Raw genomic sequence first — 21,568 nt, 5'->3', positions numbered from 1 at the left:
GGCTGTTCTTATTCAAGAATAGGAGGTATGCGTTTGTAATGCAGGACTCCAGTGTCTCATAGTAAAGATGCTCTAAAGTGGAATTGCCATGTTTCTTGGTGGGGGAAAATGGTGTGATGCAGTTGAGTGTTTAATAATAATTTGAAATGTATATTAAGCCCCATTGACCTCAAATGAAGCCGGTGTAGCCCTCAGGTTTATGAGATGAATGTCCTATTGAATTAACCTTTTCTGTTGATACCTAATGAAATGGATAATGCTACACATGTTCCCCTGTCCCTTGTGTGTGGTTGTAATTCATTCTTATACTGTATCTAAACTTGTATGGGCATTGTATGTACATGAAGGAGATACAGATGCTGGAGTTGTACCAATTCTTCTTCCTTTGTCTTTGATAAATGTTGTGCTTGCTATCAGGTACCTGAAATGGTGCATCCCACAGTCTCTAGCTCATGTTTAATGGAGCCCTAATTTCCACATTGCTGTCCTTGCGGAAGAAAAGCTCTCACTGTGCAATGCCTCCCGTCCCGTGTGACAGCTGAAGTTGGCCCACAGTCTCTGTAGTGTTGACTGTGTGCTTCCCTCTTTTGCTCTAAGGTCTTAGAGAGCTGTAGGGACTGGAAAGAGCAGCCTCATCCAGGATCCAAAGCTGTATGGGTGCTCAGTTTGTCGCTTTGGTAAGGAGTGATGCCCTTAAGACCCAGCTGTTGAAGAGATGCGGGATGTGCAACAGGATATATATTGACTGCTGTCTTTCGTCTTGTGCTCGGTGATTTGCGGTTGGGTTATCGTGCTGGGGAAAAAAAACTGGATTTTTCTTTCGTTCAACAGCTGGTTCTCTTGCAGCCTCACAAGTCCTGGAAAGTCCAAAGAACAGTCTGAACTATAGTAGAGCCTGTGACTCCTAGTGAGTCTGAACACCTGGGTTTTTACTGGTGGTGGTGGTGGGGGAAAATGGCTGCTGCTTTTTCTGTACAGATTTATTCCACACTTCTGCAGTTGCTGCTAGTGTTACCCCTGGGACTGCATGTTCTTGCTTTCAGATCTTTTGTTTTTCTTCCTCCTTTAAAAATACGTTGTTTAGGACTCATCCGTACAGTAAGCTTTTCTGTACTTGATGGAGATTTTATGCCATGTCCTTATGGCAAAATTGAAAATTTCAGGTGAAAGAGAAAATACGGTAGCAGTCATCAGACTTGGAAGCTCACCATCTATTTTGACAAATTCGATAGTTGTTACTTTTTATGTTACTTATGTTTTATCTTTCTTCAGATGTTCTAGTAGCAGCTTGTACATTGTGTACAGCTGTAGAGTGACATAAGGCTCATTTCATGAAGTGTGGAAACATTGCCACAGTTCCACATTGAGGTGAAACTAAACCTAACTAAACAGTTACTCCTGCCTCCCACTGCTGTACTGCATTTCCAGCTGTAGCTCACAGCAGTTGAATTGCTCTGACCTGCATGACAGCAAGCAAACTGGTGGATTAAAATGTCTTGTGGAGTCTTGTTGCCTCTTTAAAATTAGTATATGTTTTTGGGGTGGCCGTAAGAGTTCTTTCTGTCATAACTACAGTTTTTCTACCTAACAGCTTGGCTTTGTCCATTAAAGAGGTGATTAAAGTTTCTGGTGCTTTACAGTGGTTAAGCAGAAGCTTCAGAATGACTTCCAGATGAGTCCATCTGCCTAATAAGTGACTGGTCATCTGCATCCCTGCTTGTCTAGACAGGATCTTTTAAACCATACTTGTGCCCCATTGTTTTATAGGCTTCTTTCTTCTGAGAGGCACATCCAGACCAGCTAAATGTCTTCTTTATTCGATTTTATTGGATGTTTCAAAGATCCCTGCTTAACCTTTTTTCTGTTCTTCAAGCAGCTTATTCTCATTCTCTTCTCACCCTATGGCTTGTTTTTTCATTTTGGATTCTGAAATCAGCAGTTTTTCATGGATATGAACCATGTGACTGAACACAGGGGAGAAAGAGGAAGTGGGTAGACTGCTCTGGCCCCACCACATTAGAGCCAGTCTGACATGTCATGGGCAGCACTGCCCCCTACCAGAGGATCCATGCCAGTTAGGGCAGAGACATGGCCTTCACTTCCAAGCACCCTGGAGCAGTAAGGACTTGGCGGACATTAAGGGGAAGGCGCCTCCTACATCATGGTGTACCTGGGCACCATACTGGCGCATTGTTGTGGTCCAGAGTCCAGTGTGTGCCACCTACTCGTCCGTCATCTACAGCAGCAATCTGGAATTCAGCAAAGACACCCACACACTCTCAAAATCAGATTAGTGAGGCCCTCTGTTTAAGATCTCGTTCGGAAGTATGGCACCTCGGCGTCATAAGCCATTATATTGGGGCATGGGGTTGGAAATTATTGGTCAACGTATGAGCACAACCTACTGATCCACCACTGCCACTGACGGCAGCACCCTGGTCTCCACCCCACTACTGCCCAGGTCTGGCACTGTTTCACTTCAGTTCAACAAATCAAAAGCGCCCCATGAAGGTTCATGAAAACATGTATTAAAATATGAATTGCTATGATTTAGCCAAGTTTTTATGGTGAAAAAAGGTTTAAAGCCCATTGATGTTATAGCTGATAATGCTCCCAGCTCACCCATTTGACCTGTTTTCCTGGACCTGTGGGTCTTCAGCTTTTCTACTCTGTGTGATCATGGTTTTGAATGCCTCTTGCCTGTTTTTCAGGCCCTCTCCCTTGTAGCAAGACATGCCACTTACCGCACATGGACGTGCTGTAGGTATAGTGTAAATGGGGAACTTGGTTGCTGTGTTGCTTTCCCTTGTTGTGTGAATTTCTCATTTCTCTAATGCTTTTGTCGGATTCAACATCTAAACGCTTGCCAAAGCTGCCCTTAAACCCAGTTGAGTTCTGTGAGTATGTGGGATTGAAAAATAAGACCCAGATGAACTTGTGGCAGCATTCCTGCATTGTCAGACACATATTTAACTTTTGGAATCATGACAGAACACCAATAAACATATCCGGTAACCAAATTACCAATCAATTACCCAGCATGATTTAAATAAATTAATCTTGTTTGTGTGGAAGTATCAATTAGCGAGAAGCGTCTGAAGGGGCATAAAGTACTCAGTGTGGAATCGATAAGAAACTAATCTACATTGTCTCGAACCTTAAGGCGCTCAGGAAATGAAAAACATGGCATATTTACCAATTCAACACTTTCAGTTTTTAATCCATTACAAAATAAACTGTACTGGTGTGGAAAACAATCTCAGAACAGTCAACGATTCCATTTCACAATAAAGAAGACATCTTCATCTTTATTTACTCTATGAATAGGTGTAATTTTCAATAAAATTCATCTTGTTTTGTAATCTTGCATCTTTGCTTTTAAACTGACAGTGGGTAAAAAAACGCAGTACTTTTATTTTGTGATACTATGGTGTTGGGAATGTTTTTACTGGCTCTTAGCTTAAGGTGCACTGAGATTTTGAATTGGCTTTGCAGCAGGCCTTCGAAGTTGTATCTGCAATTTTTTGTTGTTCTGTAATTGCGGTTACAAAGGAATTTCTGTCTCGGTAAAACATTCTCAGTTTTAAAATCTTTATAAAATATGCACATAAAGTATAAAACGCATTCTGCTAGGAAGTGCACAGAGCTTGTAGAGTTTTTGCAGAGCTGTTTTGTTCTTCAACTGTTCTTGCTGTTTTTATTTCTGTGGGTGGCTGTTCTTGAGGGTCTTCAGCAAACTGTCCTGTCTGTTCATCTGGACATAGTCTTGGAGAAGGAGAATAACAATCTTAATTCTGAAGCAATGCAAGAATGTGGGGGGAATTAACCCCACCCAAGACCCCTCGCGTCTGGGAAAAATTCATCGATATGAGGGAAGCCGATGGTATGCTGCTGCTTGCCGGTTTCATCCATGGTCCCGTTTCCTGTCTGTTCTCTCCTGGGCTTTCCCCGGGTCTCTCCGGGGGGGAAGAAAGCGCAGTCCCAGACAGGACTTTTGTTTGGAATCTTCTAGCTAAAATTCCACTGCCATTTGCCATTGCTTCAGATTCACACTGCTCCCTTTAGGACTCCACCGGAACTAATGCAATCTGTCATTAATCTGTACCAACTGGGGCGCGCTGCTCGCAGGGATTCAGTCTGACATTTCGCTGTTGCTGCACAGATAACCACTCTCAGTGGTCGGGGGTTAAGCACGTCACGTGTCCCATATTTCTATATATATATGTTTGTGTGCAAATGTAGATGTGCTTCTGTGCTTCTGTCGCTCTGATTTATGTATGCACCATCAAACAGCTGTAACAAATAATCCTGCAGAATGCTAGTTGTATTGACCCCTTCAATCTGGAGCGAGGGCAGTGGCTTAAAATGGGGGAGAAAGAGAAGGAATGCAGTGACAAATGTTAAAATGGGTGACACACTGGGGTGAGCTAATCCCATAAAACTCTGTGGTCCCGTGGGTGACCATTAATAATAGCGCTTAAGTCCTTTGTGTTAATTCAGAGAAGTTGACTGAAAAGGTTGTATGTATTCAAAGATGAGATGACGATCCCAAGCTCCCCAGGATGACCCATGTTCTTAGGTTTTGAAATTTTCTGGGTAAGACCTGTGTCCCAAATACATTTGTTTACCACACAACCTTTTTTTTTGCCTCTGTGTAATCGATGATGAACATTGAAATGTTTCCTTGAAATTTGAGAAGTTTTCCTGCATGCCCAGATTGGCAGATTAGTTTTTTTTGGTTCTACCCCTTTCCTTTATATAGATTTAGAAGGCTAAAAGGCAGAGTTTAAAATGGAGTTGGTGTGGATGTTGAAATTTATGGTTGTCAGCTGAGTAGCAGCTACCCAGGGAGAACCTTATGTACAGCAGTTGTTTCACATGATCTTGAGACTGAGAATTAATTGCACAGAATTTTAGAGATCTGGACACCATGCAGTGATTGTAGTGGTTTTTATATTTTTTTTATCTGAATTGCGCCGATAATGAATTTTATTTGTTTGATACACACTGTAAAATATTTTTAAAGGTTCATTAAACTAGTTCATCATACTGCGGACAACCATAGCAGAATAATATCGCATTTGCAGGTCACAGTAAATTGTAACTTATATTTAGGTGAAAAATAAGATGCAAAATCTGAGGCCTGGGTGAGTCGCATCCTCAGTGCTTATCTCTAGACGTACTTGGCTTCAGTTACTTGCATTATAATTTACTGAACTAATAGTTCAATTAGTAGGTAGGTATACTATCTGCTTAACTAACATCAACATACAGTATATACTGCCAAGTATCTTGTATGTGTTTCACTGGAAAAACAAACTCTTTGGATGCCAGGTTGTTTCTGCAGCATGGTTACCATGGTTTGTCAGTAGAACCTGATGGAAATAAGTTTCCTGAATTTTGTTAACGAATAAGAGGAATGCACATAGTTAACATTGGCTGTTTAATCTAATTTCACAATATATCTGTGGCCGGAAAAATGCAGTTTATTGTAGCAAAAGGGCAATTCTTTCATAGCCTAGCAGGGTCCCAGAAAACACTGAGTCATGCGTCTCTCCTGCTGTTGGGGCTGTTACCAAATTGTAAGTAGGCTGACACCTCACCCAATAAACATGAAATTATGGAGGAGAAACGTGATAATATACCACATCATTATTATGGTTAGATGCCTTGTGCCAACATACAGGAAGGATTTGAAGACTTGTATTATGCATTAGAATAAGAAATGAGAAATCCCAGCAGTACAGAGCCCCATGTTTAAAAGTCCAAAATGATGCAATTTCACACTTCAGCAGTCCACCGTTATTGAGTGAACTGGAGGAGTGTTTTTTAGTTGTTGCAAGATTTGTAACTTATTTTGATTATGCCATACATAAAGCTCATATTGTAGGAGAAAGGAACAAAAGTTAAAAATAGTGTTTAGGCTGGTTAAAGAGCTCAAAATAGCCATGTCTGGAACATAGCACCTAGCCTGCTAAGTTAGAGGCTTCTCCGCAAAAGGCAGACCTTATTTAAACTAATCATATCTCAGCCATGCTTGTAGTTGGTATCTATGATTGCTCTGGAATTTAGTTCTTGCTGCTTAGAATAAGGCATATTTTAAATTTAGTGTTTTTAATTGAAATGTGAGTGTAGTTTGCAAAATGTTAACATAATTTTACAAAGACAAGGTCCGTTAAGGCAAAAGAGCACATTTTTAGCGATGCTATGCAAAACTGGGTTTAGAAAGTGAAAGTCTTCCAGTTTTCTCGGACCGTATTAAGATGTTTGTAGGTACTGCAGAACTCATATGCTGGATAGGTAAAAGGAATGGATGCAGGAAGCTTGTGGAAATTGATGCACACTGCTCCTCTATAGGTAAAATTTAGTATTCAGTATTCACAGAATTTCGTATTCAGTGCTATTCCTAACAACTTGCACAAAAATCTGAAACACTAATAACCATAAAAACCAAAAGAGAAAGCCCAGTGTGTCCTCAAAAGTTGGCCTTGAAAGGCTGTCCACAAATAGTTATGTGTTCAGTGCTCTTTGTAGTTGTATCATTCATTGGCCACAACTGAGGTCTTGCCAGAATTTAATAGAGGATTTAATGACATTTTATAGACTCTGTTAGAATCAAAAGTTGACAATATGCTGACAACAGCCAGCGGTGTCTGATATGCAAGTGTTTTACTGATGAATGTAATGCCTAAAATTTGTCTCTTCCTCCATTTATTCAAGAAAATCTTGAAAGCCTGTTCAACTAAAATTTATTGGAACAAAAATAATGGAGGAAAGGTGTTTGACAGATGAATTTGGATAGGAAAATACAGAAGTAGTATTTCTTTTTCAGTTCAGGCTAAGCAGACACATATTAAAATTTCAAATGAGGGAAATAAAAAGGGAGCATTTTGTACAGAATTTACAATGTTGAACCATATGGGGGAGGGGGAATTTTACTACTGTGTGGCAAGACTCTTGCGGACTCCATAAATACCTATTCAATTTTGTGTTTCAAATCTGTTTTTATTTTGGCTCTTCATGTGGTCTTCTTCACTGTCTTGTACTTTACAGACCTAGGCTGCAAGCACAAAGGAAATTCGCGCAGTCTCAGCCCAACTCGCCCAGCACAACCCCTGTCAAGGTTGTGGAGCCACCGTTACCACTTCCAATATCTCAGATCACTGACCTCTCCAAGCGCAAGCCCAAGACCGAGGACTTTCTGACCTTTCTCTGTCTCCGAGGTAGGACTTTGCAGGAAAGACCTGCTGAATGCTGTTTGTCAGTTGCTATACAGTGATTATTATTATGTCTACTGTGTTTTGTATCGTTCTATAATACTGTTCTAGTTATTATAACAATGCAAAACTTTGAGTTAGATTTGTGTAGTATGATGCCAAGTAGGGTGTGTCGTTTTAGATACGTTTTGCATTTTGAATAAACAAAGGTTTATTCCACGCTGAAAAGAGAAGAAAATAAACAATGTTTTGGGTGTGCGCAACCGAAGAAGGCTCCACAGCCGAAACATTGTTTCTTTTCTTCTTTCTTCAGCGTGGAATAATCCTTTACTTGCGGCCTGTGTGCTGATATAGCTCCCTATATGAACTACATTTTGATTTATGTTTGGATTCATTTACTGTTAAGGGATATCTGATTTTGAGCAGATTTGTCAGTTATAAAAAATGGAAAAAAATGAAATATGCACTTCAAGAATCTTAATTCTCAGCGCATTTAATTTTAAATAAACTTATCTGTTAGATACAGCAAATGAGAGAATTGATCTGGGAGGTATGAGTAGAATTTCCTCTGCTTGGTCTGTTGCTTCCTGGCTCATCTACTGTGGGGAAGAGGGGGAAAGGGCTGCTACACATCCACTGGATTCAGCGAAACTGAATAGACTTACTGAAACTCCGAGGGTATACAGTACTTTCATTGTTCAGCCTGAAATCTACCAGAAGAGTCTGAAGAATTAGGACTTAATTATGCTTTTAAAAAGAAACATTATTGTCCTTGCCATGTTTGTTCAGCTGGTGTAATTGTTTAAGCTAAATCACAAGGGACAGAGAGGCCGGTCTCAAGTCAATTAACCAATATCAACTTATAAATAAAGCCATACTTGCTGATCACACTGCAGGGGCTAGTAAACTATAACTGCTGATTTACTATAACGTAAGGAAACGCCTGTTTAGAACAGTGTGGCAAGTAAAATAAGTACCAGGCCCTGGTTGCCAGCCCTATTGCTGGGTTCTTACAAACCACTCTGTAATTGTAGACTCAATAGTTTTATGATGTTTTTTGAGTTGAGGGAAGCTGAAGGGGAGGTAAAGAAAGACAAGCCTTCTTTTATCCTCATTTTAAGTACTGTTGTAAATTGTTGGTGTTCTCTGAAAAAGATAACCCCAGGAGTTGATCAAGCAAACTTCTGCGTAGCTTCTATCGGTGGCCAGATGGTGTTGACAATTTCTTATTACCTTTAATAATCTTAATACGATCATCATCACACACAGGGTCTGAGTACAGAGCTCTCTGAGAAGCACAGATTCTGAGTAAAAGCATTCCTCAGAGAGCCTGCTTTATGATCAGGTAACAATACAAATGGGTTTTCATCTGTTCTCCAAATACTGCCTTTTTAAAAAAAATGGTGACTTATGTTTAACTGGAAATCAGTTATCACAGGGAAACTGGGTTTGAACGCAGGTTCAGTGTTCTGATGAACACTGTACTTGTTTATCTCAATCCCTGTAGATTGAGAGACCAAAGTAAAGTTTTATTTACAGGGGGGGAAAAAAGCATTGTTTTTATTAGATTTCTTTTTCATTTGCAGTCAGAATGTCCTGATCATGCCATAAATCACTTAAGATATGCTTGCTGAGCATTTCCTCACAAAACAATTTATGGACCTGAGGTTACAGGAAATGTTCACATGTAATGTTTTCCCAAATTATGGAAGCATTATTTATCAAATGAATGTGATTGTTTAGTGGGTGGTTTTAGGGAGCTGTAGGCGACAGTATAGACGTGTTACTCCTGCAGTTTGAAAGTCGTTTCCCTTATTATTAAGGAACAAAAGAGCCCTTGTGTAAGTTCACTTTACAAGCAGGCAAGGCTCCTGAGAGGCAGTCTGCATGTGATGTCTTCTGGTGCTCAGAATGATGCAGGCAGCACAGTGTTACACGTGTGTACACATACACATGAGCACGAACAATGGTGAATCTGTGGCGATAGCCGAAAAAAGTCTCGGCTGTGGAGGAAGAAAAACACTTTTTAATTTGCTTTTCCAGAGACATAGATCACATGTCTTTTTTTTATTTTTACTTTGCAAATAATCACAAGGGAACAAGATGACACACAAAAGCCTAGGAAGTTGAAAGAAAGATGGCTGTTACATAGTCACAAACCTAATATTTCCTATGAACAATGACAGGCAGTCTTTCACTTTCACCATTTAAAAAACTTATTTGATTTAGGCATGGGCTTGTATATTTGCTGTATATACTTACTTTTTCCCTAGGTCTTTTGAAACATGCGGTTCATAACATTTGTTGTACCACTTCTAAACTGTAGCATAGGGTGGATTACAGAACTGGGCCAGGGTTGCTCCCTTTTTATAAAACCTCAAGTCTAATTATACTTAGAAATAAAAACAGCTCATTTTCCAAATTGTGATAAAAGACTCAGTCCCTTAAGGAGCTATTGTTTGAATATTCTTTCTTGTGGTTTGTTTCATTCTCCTGATGTTGAAGGCTGTGGAATATAAACTCCACTCAACTAACCTCCATTCTATCATCTGAGCGCCAGAATTATTTATAGATAATGTCCCCCAACGGAGAACAGGCACATTTTTTTCCCTGATCTCACGCAGCCTTAATGGAACTTTCGTCCATGGGTTTTGTTCTTTTTATTTGGAACAGTTTCATGTGAACTGGCTTGGGCAGCATAATGTCACTGCTGGCTGGGAGCTGGGGAGGCCTGTACAGCTGACCTCAGCATGGCTAGAGGTGTGTGGACAGAAGAGGGCAGTGTTTTATGTTCAGCTTTTCATGTTTCAAAGGGTCTGCTGCCTTTGATTTTCTCACTAAAGGTCCTGTAGATGGGCACTGAATTCACTGGTTCTCTCCTGTGTGGGTGTCTGTTTACTATCATTTGGCCTGTGTTATGTCCTTTTTAAAAACACTGGAACTTACATGCACCTTTTTTTTAGCCACAGTTTCTAAAAACGATCCAGGTAAGTACCTAAATGATAGAGTGGGACTGGTTGACTAAGCCTGTTGTGGCTTATTTTTATCTGCCATGATACCCAAAAATGGCTCGGTCAGAGTCAAACTATGGCATAATGCCGAGGACCACTCGTGAGAAATTGTAAGTTCAGAGTGAAAACTGTTAAAAACCTCCACAACGAACAATTTTTTTCCCTTCCCTGTCAGTCTGTACTAGACTTGACATCACAACAATTACTCATCTCAAGCTGACCTCTTGCCATGGTGTTTCCCACAAGTCTGTGGCTTAAATACCAAGTTTTTTTTCTCCGTTTTTGAAAACCTATCTTCGATTCCCTCAAAGTGGGTAACTTTGTGAGCAACAACCAGATTACTTACGGGGAAAAAAGCCCAATGTTTGTTGCCCTGGATCAGTCTACTTCTTGTTTCTTTGGAGCCAAGGAAGAAATGTCTCCCAGAGGGGTTGAAAGTGTAGACGAAAGCAGTGTTGGTCCCTCTAACATCTCCTGGCTGCTAGTCGCAGAGCTGGTTTCATGGTCTTCTGGGGTAGAATGGGTTTTAAGGAAAGCAGGGTGTGTTCTAGGAGGCGAGTTTAGGAGGGGAATTTTGGGTTCGTTCAAACTCGGAAGGTGCTGTGCTGTCTGCCAGCAAAGCCCCACTGCCATTGTTGCATTCTGAGCTTGTTTCAATGGGAATGTCTTGAAGCCAGTTACAAAGTGGCTGATTTAAACTCAATTAAACTAGCACAAGAGCTCTTACAGGCAAGGAACAGGCTGATTAAATTTGTCTGACTCCCTGGCTGAGGGCAGCCAGGGTTAATGGATTTGCAGAAATTCAAAAATGTTAGAGGAGTCCTCACAGGCTCTGGGATCTTCTTAAATTCAGTTCCTCACTTTGCATCGTTGTTACTGCAAGCACTCTGCTATTGGCTGTACTGATAACCAAACCAGCCACGTGATTGGTGGGACAATGGACAGGGGTTGTGAGTCCTGGAGCCCCACTCCCCTGCTGGTTTCTCACTGCAGCCCATCTTAATGACCGAATTAAAGCCTTAATTGGTCTGACACATTAGTTGATTGGAATAGTTACAATTACTTTTCTACTCTGAGGTTTGCGATGTTATCACTCATCAAATTCAGTAGTTAAAAGGTGACCTCCAACATGTTTACTGCAAAATAGTAAAAAAAAAAACGTCCTATTATTGACTCAGTTAAGGGTTCAATTGTGTAGTTGAGAGACTAGCTGGAACAAAAACTAGCACATTTGTAGGCCTCCAGGTTTTTATATTTAAAACCTAATGGCTACTAACTTAAAATCTTTGTTAGGAATTGATTTCCCTTTCCCAACTAGTTGGGTTGAGTAATATTAATGGATTCCAAGCTCAATTACAGACAGTAATTCTCAGCATGCTTCTCATCATGTTGAGCAGTAGAGCTGCAGTACTCATCTGAGGCAGTGATGCACATGGGTTCAAACAGCAGCCTGTTCCCACAGGTGCTCGGCAGGGGCAACAACGCTGGTATTCCTGCCACCAGGGGTCCGTTCCCTTACTCCACAGACCAACAGCACCATGGCTTCACCAGGCTGTTGATTTTGCCCAGATAGATGCAAAAACCTTTCCTCCGCCTACCGCAGTCTGTAACATGCTTTTAGGTCTGGCTGGTGGAGGGTTTGAGGGTTTGCTAACCCGTGGAAGAGTAAGTATGACACTTAAAAATGGGAGCACAAATCAGTGCCATCTTGATGCCTTTTGGAATCTCTGTAGTGAGTGAGATATTAGGGACAATTTTATGCCACTAAGATTTACAAGGGGTTAACTGGCAGTTTTTTAAAGTGTTACCCTTTTGGCTTGACTAGAGCTGACAGGCCCTGTTCTCATTGAGCCAGATGCTTTGTTGCGAGTCAGCCTGTATCACTGTCATAAATCCCCCTCAATATTCCTGGTGAAAGGAGGGTGGATTACGAGATGCCATGAACTAGCAAGCCTGTCAAATTATTTTTCACTCAGGTTCTCCTGGGGCCTGCAATAAACAAATCAGAAAGAACTGGAGCCTTATTTGGGGTCTGAAACATTTATAGGACTTGACTGCTGGGCAGTTCTAGGTTCCCAACCTTGACACGTTTCCCAACAAAACAAACAGCCCAGCTCTTTTGCACAGTAGCTTTCAACAAGGGCCACAAGAGAGACGAACGCATTCTGTTTTACCAGCCTGTCGCTGTAGTAATGACTGGTGCGGTGCCCATTTTGTCTTGCCCTTTGACCTTTTCTGCACTACATGAGAACCTTCCCCATGATGTAAGTGAAGTAATTTTCTCAATTTGAATTTTTAATTGTGAATAGATGTGTGAACAATTGTATTTGGAGTTTCTTGTCTGAGAACTTCACTTACTGTCCTCTTTTGTCTTGTTCATCCTATCTGAGCTATAAATGTTCAAATAACATGAACAGGCAGCAGAATTGAATAATGGTGCATTTTACAGAAGAACACTGATCTTCAGTGATGTTTGGATAATTTGGATAAACTTTTGGCATTCACCGTACCACTAATGCTATGGAGCAGTATCTTACATTAGAAGTTCTAAGCTTTGCCATGTTTGAATTTAGTGAAGAAATTGTTGCTTTGCTTTTAGTGCCATCTGTTCCCAGGATGATGACAGTGGTAGTCATTAATCAAATTGCTGGGACTTTGGTGTGGTGTATTATGAATAAGTGTCAGGATTGTCTAATTGTCTTTGAGTTTGGCACTATGGACTGCTGTACTCACAAAAGGAGGGAAATTCTTATTTATTTTTTATTTGTGTAAAAATGGGCTTCATCGTAAAACTGTGATCCACGAAGCTAGGTGTCAGACTTTCAGTAAACATCATGGCTTGCCATTTTCAGCAGGAAAGCAGTCGTTGTTGACATTAACTTCAATGCTCAGAAGCCTGACCTATGAGTTTTTTCTCATGTTTACTATGGTGCTTCCGTAAAATTATTTACAGTAGTTATCCATTAAATGTCATGAATGTCATCTAGTATTTGACATGCATAGACACTGAGCAATTTCAATGACCATTTCTGAGTTCTGTCCTTGTTAATCATGAATCTAATTCTAGTTCTACTGTACATTTAATTACAGGCTACTCTACCTGGCACTATGAAGGTTAGTTGCCTTTATAAACTTTTACATAGTGCTTAGATTAGACATTAGATCTCTAACTGCATATTAAAGTAGTAGAAATTAACATTTTCGCATCTTTTTCGTGAAGACCAGCAGCTTGCTTAGTTATGTCTAATCTCATGTGAAGTACCATTTAATAAACATTTGTAGTTAGTAGTGACTCAGAATTGGTATATAGCGGTACATAATGTTTTTTAGTTTTAAAACCATGTAGTTTCTTAGTTTTTTATTTCGCTTTTGAGATCCATAATTGTAATACAGGAAGAATGCAATCATAGACTGGATATCTGGTTTCAAAACAGTCTTCGGAATATCTGTGCAGCAATAAAATAACACCAGTCAACGAAGGCAGAGAAGTGTTATTTAAGCATGTTTCAGAGTGAGCTAGTGCACTAGTGTTTGCACTTTCACAGGTTGATACAGGTCTTCACAGAGCCTCAGAAATGTTTATGACCACTAACTCACACTTTTGATCGAATATCCCCAATGGTCTTGTGTTATGACATACATGAGCCAGTTAGATATCACTTATGATGGGGAGGAACTGTTGAACTCCGTTACAAAATAAAATGCTCTTTGTCTTGTGGTTTGTACATTGCTTATAGCACTGGTCACTGATAATGAGGTTTTCTTTTCGATCGCAATCATTTAGTCACAGAAAACACTTAGAGGGAGAAGTCTGACTTGCAAGCAGAACCAGATCAAAACCCAAGTCACAGCTGTTGCTTATATAGAAGTGTTAGATTGTTTTCCTGAAGGTGTAATGGTGGTTGTAAGGAGCATGTGGGTGTGTATAACAGGGTTTCCACCACAGCTGATGAATTAAATGTTCTCCCCAAGAAAGGACAGCTGATCTCTCCTTTAACCCCAAAGACATTATTCTGTAAAGAATGAAGTAGCGTGTAAATGCTTTTACATTTCGATTGGATGTTAAACACTAATTTGATTATCCCAAGCATCAACACCTGTGGGTATAAAATGAAATATAGAAAACTTCAAAAAGAAATTGAATGAATTTCCTAGGGCAGTTGCTTAGTGCTATACCTACATTCTTAGTTAATCCCGTTGAAAATACCTAAACACTGCACTGCAAGACCCCAACTGTATGATGAAACATTGTCATATATACTGTAGCTATTCATTGCGGTCATAAAGATTGTTGCGCAGTTTATTGGCTAATGTATTGAAATGAATAACATTTTGCTAAACTATATGCATGATACCACTGTGAAGTTTGATGTTCCACCTCTAGCAAAGATATTCAAGATGCAGGGTTCTAACATCTGTCTACAGCAGAGTTTCAAAGTAAGTGCTTTGAAATTGTGCTTTTTCCTGTGGTGGCGTTTTGCTATCTATTTGTTCTGATCTTCCACACTGTGTGTGGATCCTACTTTCAGGAACCTTTCTTCATATGTATATAGTCAGTTGGGAAGTGGGCACTCATATGGGTAGAGCTTAAAAATGAAAGAAAGTAACTCCTAGAACAGCAGTTTTCCCATTCGATTTTACTGCCTTCTTTCTTAATTAGTTAGCATCTGTTTGCAATATTACTTGACATTTCTTGTCTAATATATTTAATTTACAGGGCTTATTTTCAAAGCTCCTGTTGATACAAGGCATGTGTTAATAAAGTGAGTGTTTAATAGTGTAAATCAGCAGAGCCTGCCATAAAATGAGTGCAGCATACAAAGGCATAGCAATTTAGTGACTTAAAAGGTCTTTGATTAAGAAAATAAATCACACATTTAGGACTAAGAAATGCACTTTTGAAGGCGTGTGGAGATTTATGGACTTACAGTTCTGAAGGGTTGTCGGTAGGAAGCAAAAAATGGTGCGTGGATTGTTGCCGCTACTGTCAGTTACAGTTTTGCTTGTCCTCCCCTCTCAGGCTCGGCTGCGTTGCCTAGCAATATGGCGTATTTTGGAAGCTCTCAAGATGAAGAGGATCTGGAAGAGGAGGAGGAGGATTATGAGGATGTGAAACCAGCTACCAGTGTAGCATCTACGTCCTGCCACTCTACTCCCAGGAAGAGCAAACTACAGGGCAAGCATGCCCACAACGGACACGGTATGATGGGGTTCCTGTCTGCCTGCGAGACACTGTCTTGCATTGCGGTAAGGTGTGGGAATTCCTGCTGCAAAAAAAATTCCTGTTGCACCAGGGTCCAGTAAATCTCTGATTAACGTTATTAAGTTTAAATAATGTCATTTAAAAAAAAAAAAGATTTTCTCCCACCCCAATGGTGAGTGCCCTGCTCAAACGAATGGTAAAATTACAACTCTGGCTGAGGGGGTAGTGTCATCTCTTCAGTTCAGCTACGCAGACTGAACCTGCCGTACTCATCTTCGATGCTTAAATCGAAAAAGTTTTGCAAAACATGGCTGTCCTCATTAGGTTCGGCTGATTGAACTTTTTTTTCCCCTGCAGGAACACATCACCCTGCTGCAGCATAGTCCGTGGGAATATTAAATCTGAGCGTCGTTTTAAACAACGTGTCCTTGACTTAATTTGTAGACGTGCTGTGCCAGATTTCTTTTTCCTGATCTCATCAGGGGAGTAAACCATGTCGCTAATGGACTTGTCAGCCTCAAAGTCTTTTGAAGTATTGTCCGCCTTAGCGTCGGAAGTGAATGAGAAATAAAGTGTGAAGTAACTGAGCAAACTGCTATAAAATTCTTGGATTTTTTTCTTGCACAGTTTAAAGGTTTAGGTTTTCCTTCCAGGCCATCTTTGGGCAATCTGCCCATGCACTTCATTTACTGTGGAGATGGCTGCATGCCCATAAGTGAAAAAAGGACCAGGGTCTGATAGAGAACTTATTCACACCTCTACAGTTGGAACTGCCCCACTGTTTATTAGGCTGTAATTAGTTAACTAGAGCTTGGTGTGAGTATTGGCGAGTTAGAAACTCCATTATTGGGGTCTCACTTTGGGTGAGAAGTTGTGAAAGCAGGGCTAGAAACAACTGTGTCTGACTCAAGCTCCTAACCAGAACTGTGAGAAAAAAAAATAAGGTTGGTGTGCTGGTACAGGAGTTAATTGGTTGAACTCATAAGGGAAGCTGGGCTTGTTCTCAACTCTCTAGCCTGTCACAAGTGACGATGTTCCACTTAAATTTTCCCCAACTTGCAAAACTGTGTGTTGTACAAACAGAAGAAACTGCCACTTAAAAACAATGCCAAGAAATGTCACCAAGCTCCCCCTTGCTTTCCAGGCTGTTTGGGAGTTTTTTTTTATTTACAGTGTCTTCTGGTTACGTCAAGGGCTGCTGTTGCCACTGGAGTGCAGGATAGCTCTTTCAGTCATGTTGTGTCTAGTCTCGGAGCATAAACACCACACTAGCTCTCTTCTCTCACTGCCTGCAGTGTAGATCTGGATGAGGATCAAGTTTAACAAGCTCTGCTATTTTTAGTTGAAGTTGGCAAATTCTGGTTTCATAGTCCACTGAGGTAGAACTGTATGCTTTAATACCACATTGCTAATTTTGTTTGCACTGGAGCAGTGCATTACAAGCAGTGTTGGGTTGGCCTTCATTGATGGTAAAGATTTCCCAGACCTTAATCATTATTTCGTTTTCTTTTCTGCATTGCTCATATTCTAAAATGAAGCTAACTACATGCTATCGGATGCAAATATTTATAGTGGAAGCATGGTGGTTTGTATTCTAATCATCATCAGATTTTGATATAGAATGTTTTATGTGGAAATTGTGGTACAGGTTGTCTGTCGTCCCATCGTGTTAGTTGTATGTTACTTATCTATTGGGTTACATTTTAAAATGAAAAAGGTACATTGGTTTGTAGTGTGTGTGTATCAATGTTGTAACATAATATATACCCTTTCTTTACACCAATGAAAGACACTTAGATTCCTAAGGACTTGTAATGACTACCCCTCTAATCAAGTAGCTCTCTGCTTGCTATATGGATATGTGCAATTTTCAGTCAGGAATACATTTTTTTCCTTAAATAAATACTCTTGTGTTTGATACAGGAAACTATTAAGCTAGTTTTGCCAACAAGAATTTTGTCATAACATTGATGTCAAATTGTTTTTATGAGATTTGAGAAAGCCTTCTACCCCTGAAGGTAAAAAACAGATGTCTGAATCTGATAACAGACTTTTAAGGGGCCTGTTTATTTGTGCATATTGCTTATTAAAACCAAGGAACTCATCTTGGACCAGATTTTATTTGGACACTTTATACAAACTACTCAGAAACCATAACGTCAGCTCGCTTGCCAATGGCTTCATTGTTTTACAAACTGTATCTAAATTTTTTTACTGCAAGATATCAAATGTCAAAATACACATTTTAAAGCCCATGAACTTCTCACTCGTTTTCATTTGTTTATTTTTCCACAACATATACCAATTATATCACCATGGCATCAATTCAGAATTGACTGAAAACAGAAGAATCGTGACTGCTTTCCCTCTTGATTTATTTAAAGTTTACCAGTAGCTGAACTCCTTAAAAAAGTGTTAAATATCTGAAAGAAAAAAATATATATATCAGATTTTCTAAAGCACTTCTCAATGAAAGCATTAGTCTGTAATGAATTGAATGTGAGATTTTGGTCAGAACTGCTTACTACATCTCACGCTTGAAATGTGCGCATTCAACAGATTTGAGAAAGTTTTGCTTGAAATTGTACTGGCAGATACTGCTATTGTACTTTTAAGCACAATTTCAAAACCAAAGTGCAGAAGTTACATAAATGTAAATGTATTCCGTGAATTATGTCCTGCGGTAGCACTTTTTTGAGAGGTACCTGAAGTGAAAATAGAAAACATCACTCCATAAGCTCCATATTTATTGCGGCCATAGCCTGCTGCAGAATCCTTCAAGTTTAGCAATACTGCCTTTTCTTAATTCACACCAACTGTTCCCTAGTGTCCTACTGCCAGATGCTATAGTTCCCACTGGTTTCCATGACTTCAGATATATTGACTTTGCATGAATAGTTGGGAACTGGTTGAACTTTTCGGCAGGTATAAGAGACTATAGAGGAAATCTACACTACTGTCACGTCCCAGCTCAGAATCGCTTCCCCCAGATCAGCTTCAAATGTGACCATACAGCGGAGACGTGATGCTCCCCTGTGCCGAGTGTGCAGCTGCCCTGGATTCAGATTACACGTCCCAACGTGGATACATGACCTCGCAAGAGTGGGTTCCTGGGCTCACCTTTCCAGGACACAGAGCTCCAGCAGCTGACCTCACACCCCAAGTCTTAAGCTGGACCTCACACCGAGGGGGACACACCCCAAGCTGAGTGCGCAGGTGCAGGAGGACGCTGGCTGAGATTCATTAGACCCCCAGCGCTGCGAGTCAGCTAGGAATAGAATGAGCTTGTGGGCTTTTTATCCAGGATTGTTCAGAAACGGCGTTATTCCAGCCTGTGTTTGTTGATAGAGTTGGGACAGGACAGGAGGTCCTTGCATCTCATTGACCAGCTACCATTTTGAAACAAACTTGCCTCTCCTCCCAAAAAAAGATCTTGTCCTTGCAAATGGCCCCCAAAAAATTTCTTGCTGATCCTCCAACTAAATATGCTGCCTAAGACACTTGAGCTGCGGGTTTCTGAACACCAGTTCCAGTGTAGCTCCGCGCAAGGATTTCAGTGGGTCCAAGGGAGTCAGAAGCCAGTTTATTTCCGACTTCACTCTTAAAACTTTGTTAAAAGGCATTGGATGCCAAATGGAGGGGGAAAAAAAAGATGTCAAACCACTTTGCTAACAAGTGTGAAATTGGAATGTTTCCCAAATGTACTAAGCACCTTAGTTTCTCCTACCTCACCACAAATGAACTTTTAAAACGGATGGTTTTTAAAATCATTCACAATGAGAGAGGTAGCTCCAGGGCATTGTTCTGTAAAAGTCCCTTGTTTTAATCTGCCTTGATCAAGTGTTTTTGGGGCAGTTGCTGTTCTGCCAGCATCATGACGAACACTTAGACATGCTGCAAACAGCAACCCCAAATCATGAACCCCTTTACAAAGTACACTTTGAGGTCTAAAATAATGTGAAATTGGTTGCAAACATCAGGTTCTGGAATTGGTTAACAACATGGGCCAAAACCCCTGTTATCCTCTATAAACCCTGCGGTGTTTTTCCATTTCAAGCATGTACCGTGCACGTGAAACGAAACTCAACATTTTTATAATTGACGTAAAAAAATCTGGGTGATCTCTATCCATTTTTCATTAGTTTATCCTCAACGGTTAAAAGCCCGGTCTTGTCCCAAGTGGTTAGTGATGTTGTCTGTCAGAATGTTCTTGCTAATCATTCACAGTTGATGCTATTCAGGGGAAGACCAGTGAGTTCAGTCACAAGCCCTCTTTGCTGACTTGCCTTCGCAATCTTTCTCTTTTGTAACTTGTTGCGGTTTTTTTTTGTCAGCAGGGAGAGCATTTGATCTCAGGTGCTGCTTTGTTTTCACAACTGCTGTAGAGCCTAATTGCCTCTCCCCTCCCTGCTCTCTCCTCCTGCAGTTTTCAATGGACAAAGCAAACCGTCACGGGAGAAAGAATCCACTCACAAACACAAAGGCAAGGAGGCCACGCCGGGGAAGGAGAGGAGTGACAAGGCCGAGGGGCGCCGGGACCAGGCCTCCTCCAGTGCAGCTGCTAACCACACAGGGCCTTCACTCAAGGGCCTGGCAACCAACGGCCTCTCTCACAGCAGAACGGCTCAGGAGCTTCGTAAGCAGGTGAGGGCATCTCAATTCCCCAGGCAACACAAGAAAGTGAAAGGAAAAACAAGTGGAGAAAGTGGATTGAGCGATGCTGGCACCGCTGCTTGAGAGAACAAAACCAAAAAAAAGTCACAAAGGCGCCTGGGTCAGGGTTTAAGAAGACAACTGGTGGTGATCAAGACCTGCCAGTGTGCAGTTTTCTGGCTTAATGAAATCTTCCCAGCTTACCATTTCCAACAAATTGTAGGGCTTCTTGGGAAAAGAACACTAATTTAGCAACAGTTCAGTATATTTAGACTATACTAGATAGTATACCTGGTGCAGGAAATCATTTTGCTTTAATTCAAAATCCAGCGATGATGCTTTTTCACATCTTACTGTCAGAGTTTTGTAGAGAAAAAACAATTGTGGGAACTCCTGGTCTGTGGTCTCTAATTTGAAGAGAAGTCTTGCTTATGGTTTCTCTTTTTTAGCTGTGAATTACATCAAGGCTTAATTAAGCTTTCAGCTATTAAAGAGGAACTGCAGTCCCAATTTCTCAGACCAGTTATTAAATCTCAGTAACAAAATAAATCAATTGACAAATTTTACAAATTCCAAATAAAGCACAAAAAACTTGGTATTGGAGAGTGAGAATAAGTGAGAATTGCAATGTGAAGTAGCCCTTCCTGTTCACTAGTCCCTGTACTGAGTAATATAATGCGATATATGAGCGAATAAGTACAGGTTGTGCAGCAGACAGTTTTGCCGACAGATACAACTTGTTAACTCTGCATGCAGATCACTGCGGTGAAATGTCTTCAAATCGAGAGCAATATTTCTGTTGGATTAAAAGAGATGTATTCACAGACCATTTATTTACAATCTAACAAGGCTGCAACATGTCACCAGATGTTTTGTTGTTTCGTTCCGAATTGCAGAAGATGGAGCTTCACATACCTGGAAATTTTCCATTTTGTGATGCGAATTGAAGGTTTTACATGTTACTGTGTACATTTTACTTTCATTGTGGTTTGAAATGCACCAGCCAGTGCTGATTCTTTCTAACACCGAAATATGAAAATAGCGTTGCGGTGCAGGAGTTTTTAAGAGTTCGTTACCTTCCTAATTAACAGAACAGTCTTGATGATTGATAATTGAGAAAAATAGCTGTTCATTTGAAGTTATTACATTTTTTTCAAGTCATTCTGAGGGATTCATTGAAAGGGTCATTTTCACTCCATTCCTCATTTTTAATCTGAACAGAAGGTTGTAATGTTGTTGTTGTTTTTTTGTGTTGTATGGTTGTTGGTGATATTTTTGTATTGCAGTGGTGCAATACACACAATGGTGAAAATTTGAGTTCCAGAGTATCTGTTTGAAAATAAGAAAAATAGGCTTTCTAACTTTAGAATTTTTATATTCAGTCTCCTTTAAGATAGAAGAGAGGTGAAGGAAGTTTAAATATTTGGTTTAAGTATCAACCACAACAATGTGAGTGAAATTACTTTATATTGTAGATGAGTCAA

At 40.3% G+C, this 21,568-nt stretch overlaps 1 protein-coding gene across 1 annotated transcript in view; it reads left to right on the top strand.

The window, feature by feature from the left end:
* LOC148822896 (protein Jumonji-like) overlaps window positions 1–21,568 on the top strand; it is a 142,562-nt gene that overhangs the window by 87,573 nt on the left and 33,421 nt on the right. Inside the window, exons 4-6 of the mRNA XM_088929014.1 lie at window positions 7,054–7,223; window positions 15,249–15,428; window positions 19,858–20,075. Coding sequence (XP_088785140.1) covers window positions 7,054–7,223; window positions 15,249–15,428; window positions 19,858–20,075 — 568 coding nt within the window. The remainder of the gene's footprint in view (window positions 1–7,053; window positions 7,224–15,248; window positions 15,429–19,857; window positions 20,076–21,568) is intronic.

Source organism: Atractosteus spatula, chromosome 12 (genome assembly GCF_055471065.1).
Source record: "Atractosteus spatula isolate fAtrSpa1 chromosome 12, fAtrSpa1.hap1, whole genome shotgun sequence".
Taxonomy (NCBI): domain Eukaryota; kingdom Metazoa; phylum Chordata; class Actinopteri; order Semionotiformes; family Lepisosteidae; genus Atractosteus; species Atractosteus spatula.
Note: the sequence above shows the minus strand (reverse complement) of the source record. Positions and strands in the feature narration are given on the sequence as shown.